This window comes from Triticum dicoccoides, chromosome 7B (assembly GCF_002162155.2).
Source record: "Triticum dicoccoides isolate Atlit2015 ecotype Zavitan chromosome 7B, WEW_v2.0, whole genome shotgun sequence".
Classification (NCBI taxonomy): Eukaryota; Viridiplantae; Streptophyta; class Magnoliopsida; order Poales; family Poaceae; genus Triticum; species Triticum dicoccoides.
The window spans coordinates 238068630-238072209 of record NC_041393.1 but is presented as its reverse complement, the minus strand read 5'-3'; the positions used below and the strand labels follow the sequence as shown (position 1 = coordinate 238072209).

General features: G+C 43.1%; 1 protein-coding gene across 4 annotated transcripts in view; it reads right to left on the bottom strand.

Moving 5' to 3' along the window:
* Positions 1 to 397: 397 nt before the first annotated feature.
* The window catches only part of LOC119338106, a 3746-nt gene continuing 563 nt past the window's right edge, over positions 398 to 3580 (bottom strand). The window contains exons 2-8 of one of the 4 annotated variants that reach the window (XM_037610403.1): positions 3111 to 3215; positions 2754 to 2821; positions 1756 to 1828; positions 1514 to 1623; positions 1331 to 1435; positions 945 to 1044; positions 398 to 833 (exon numbers count right to left, since the gene is read on the bottom strand). In XM_037610403.1, coding sequence (XP_037466300.1) covers positions 657 to 833; positions 945 to 1044; positions 1331 to 1435; positions 1514 to 1623; positions 1756 to 1828; positions 2754 to 2821; positions 3111 to 3194 — 717 coding nt within the window. In that variant the 5' untranslated portion in view covers positions 3195 to 3215 and the 3' untranslated portion in view covers positions 398 to 656. Of the gene's footprint in view, positions 834 to 944; positions 1045 to 1330; positions 1436 to 1513; positions 1624 to 1755; positions 1829 to 2753; positions 2822 to 3110; positions 3575 to 3580 lie in introns of those variants that run through there. The other 3 variants (XM_037610405.1, XM_037610406.1, XM_037610404.1) reach the window with 3 other exon arrangements.

Below are 3580 nucleotides of genomic sequence, written 5' to 3'. Positions count from 1 at the left end.
CCGCGAAATACGTGTGCCCGCAGCCGGCCCTGAGTGCGGCCGAGGGCTCTGTTGGATATGGTCCTGGAACCGTTTGCTCTGCCCCTGGGGTACAGAATCGACGTTTGGCCATCCTGTGCCGTTGGATCGAAAGTTGTGTGGCTATGATTGAAGCTGCCGAGGGAAATGTGACGCATGCAATGAATACTATACACTGTTTGAGCAGAAACATGTTGCATTGCTATGCTGAAGGTAAACGCAAGGCTTCAGGTCCTTTCTAAAAAAGAGAGCAAATTTTATGCGCATAAATTGTTCCTTTGTCTCCTTCAAAAGTACTCCCTCCATTCCATAATTCTTGCGTGGTTTGAGTTCAATCAGAGGGACAATTTTGTGTGTGTACAACACACAAAAGTCTACATGCTCTTAGACCAAAATTTCTAGGTTCACATTTTCATCAGAAAATGAGCATGAACAAAAACATTGGGCAACAGCACCTGGGTGCGTGCACGGTGAGCCGATGCATTCTCCCAATGGGACATCTTTCTTCAGCAAACTGCATAATGATGTTGAGCAACAATGCTCCTCTGGAACACAGGTTCAAGTTTATCTTCGTACAAGGACTGTTTACAAGACGGCAGTACTATCTTAGCGGCCACTGGTGACACGCCATGGCGACATCAGGTGATCCGTATGAGCAGAACCACCATGACAAACATGCAGGTCATCAGAAAGATGAGCAACCACTGGAAGCAGGTTGTCTTGGAGGCCAGCGAGTAGACCTCCGAGGCTCGCGCCGTTGCACGGCCGGTGCTCGCCAGGCTATGCTCCACGGCTCTCTCGGTGGAATCGAGGATCTGCATCACAAGCACAAAGCAGGTGAGCATTCTCAGTAAACATCCAGCAGAAATGGAACTGAAGTAACTTCATGCAAAAGAAGACAATGCCAAGGCAACAGAAAAGGCTACCTTCTCTGTATCTTGCACGGATTGGTTCATTAAAAGGCTACTCTCCTTCAGCTGGCGTGCTAAGTCAACCATTTCGTCAGTTAGATCTTCTTGCAGCTTCCTGTGCAGTTAGGAGATCCAACACAGTAAGAGGGTAGCCAGTATATTTAGTTGCTCATCTTGTACGACCCTAACTTTCCATGCTTAGTTCTTAAAACATCAAAAGAAACGGGTAATAATAAAATATATAGCACTGGTTACAGCTTTCAGCTTTTCACAGCAGCAAAATCAGCGAGACCAGTCAAAGAATGGAGCAATAAACTGGTTGCTCGTGTAGATAAGAATAATGAGAGCATTTAGCCAGAGACTGAGGTCCAAAAGAAACTTGCAAAAAAAGGGGGACATACCTATGCTTCTCAATATGAGCCTGAGCTTCTGCATCCAATTTAATAGGTGCTCCAGTGTCTTTTTCTTTTCTTTCATGACTGCTTGGTCCAACCTCCATCTGAGCCCTATTTAATTGCATCCAATAGTTTGTTAGTTGTTACTGTAAGAAAAGTCAACATATAAAAGAACCAAATATCACTTACGTCGATCTCCTCCGCAATCCTGATGATAAGGATATTGGACTCCCAACCTTTTCTCTTTCATAAGAGTTGTCTTGCTCTCTACTCTCATCAACCAGATTTTCATTTTCTGGCTGCATCAAAAAAATATAGTATTGAAAGTGCATCTAGAAACTACATCATATGAGCAGCAGTGGTATGCACCGATACATGTAGAGGTACTTAGCATATCGATATAGATATGAATCAACATGATAAACACATACCACTAGAGAAGCAAGCGTGGCAGCTAGTGCTTCAATCTTTTCTGAATACTCACTGAGCTTAGCTTTTGAAACACTGAATCAAGAAGGAAGTCATGAATGAACATGTTCTGATCATGGGAATGCACGCGTAAAGAGAAAAGGACAACTTGCTTTGCTCCACACAAGACTATCAGTATAAACTCGCCGATGAAAAGGCAGGCAGTATACCAGACATTCTCATCATCAAAATGCAGGCCATCAAATGGAAGAAAATCATGAAAGTTTGTAGTTTGAACCTTCATGTAAGATTTCTTTTGTCAAGCAACGAGAGTATCTTTACAGATAGAGTATCCAGATTTCCATGAATTCAAAAGAAAAAGAGTATCCAGATTTGTGTGCCTTTATTGAGTGGAGAAGCATGGGCCCTTTTATACTGAAGAAGAATGGTACATCTGGAGGCCAGTCAGTGTACACAGAGAAAATTCAAATATGTAAGCGAAAAGCTATAGTGGCATTCGTCATGAGTTCCTATCAAAATTTGGGCCCATTCCTATAACAACAGTACAGAGAGGTTGAAATGCTGAAACACACGATCAATGAAAGCAAGCTGGCAGCAAACTGTAGGAAATACATATAAATGGATGGTGATACTGATACAGATGCATTCGCACGATTTAAGTATTGGTACCTTGGAAGGACACACTAAATTCATAAACTAGGAGCAAGAGTAAAAAAAGGGCAGCCCGGTGCATGTAGCTCCCGCTTGCGCAGGGTCCGGGGAAGGGTCCGACCACTTTGGGTCTATAGTACGCAGCCTTTCCCTACATTTCTGTAAGAGGCTGTTTCCAGGACTTGAACCCGTGACCTCTTGGTGGTTACGATCTTGTCATATACCGGCTGTATTTCTTTCTATAATTATGGATCCTCAACAAATGCTAGCTGGAACACAGGTTGCAGCTTGCAGGCTATACCACCATCAACATATTAATTCCCCAATAGCACACAACACTATACCATACCTTGATATTCCTTCTGGTGTAATTTCAGCTCCAAGCTGCTCCAACAGCTCCCTGGCTGTGGTTATGTACTGCAAATGGAGGCTGTCAGTGCCAGTACATGATTCAGCCAAACTGATAAAGATTAAAGTGAGGATATCCATTAGCTACCACCTGTTAAAGTTGAACAAAAACAGAATGAAGCAAGCAAGTTCCATCAAAGAAATTTCCTTATACCCATTTTAACAACAAAAGGATCCAGGTGGAAGCTGTATCTTTCTTCTCCTCCATTTAAATTAATTACGGAACATTGTCTGCTCCGATGTTGAACAGAAATTAAGAATGATACAAATCTAAGGAGATTAGAGGAGCTACACTTACATGGACAAGCTTAGCCTGATTCTGCTGGCGGGGGGCCGCCTCAAGCAGCCTTTTCAGGTTCACTTCCACCTTGCTGAACACCATGATTAACTAATGCCTGCTGGACTATTTCAAAGGGGGCACACTGTGATATTACATAAAACACACAGAACAAACAGATTTCCGATAAAATTGCTCCAGATATCAGCAATCAGACTAGTACTACAGGATATTTACACCCGTAATGGTGGCACTAACACTGCATTCGGATGTCTGTATTGGAGGCCTCCGTATTGAATTGGTTTCAATTCCAATTCATTGAGGAAACTGTAATGGACTTGGAAAATCTAGTTGAGTAGCAAATGCTTTGTTTGTGGATGGAGCGACGCTGTTTTGAGGCCACTGGACCCAGAATTTATAGATGAAATACGAGCCAGGGAAGCGGAAGAAGGGGATCCAAGGAAGGGGAAGGAGAAGATGGAAGAGGAGAT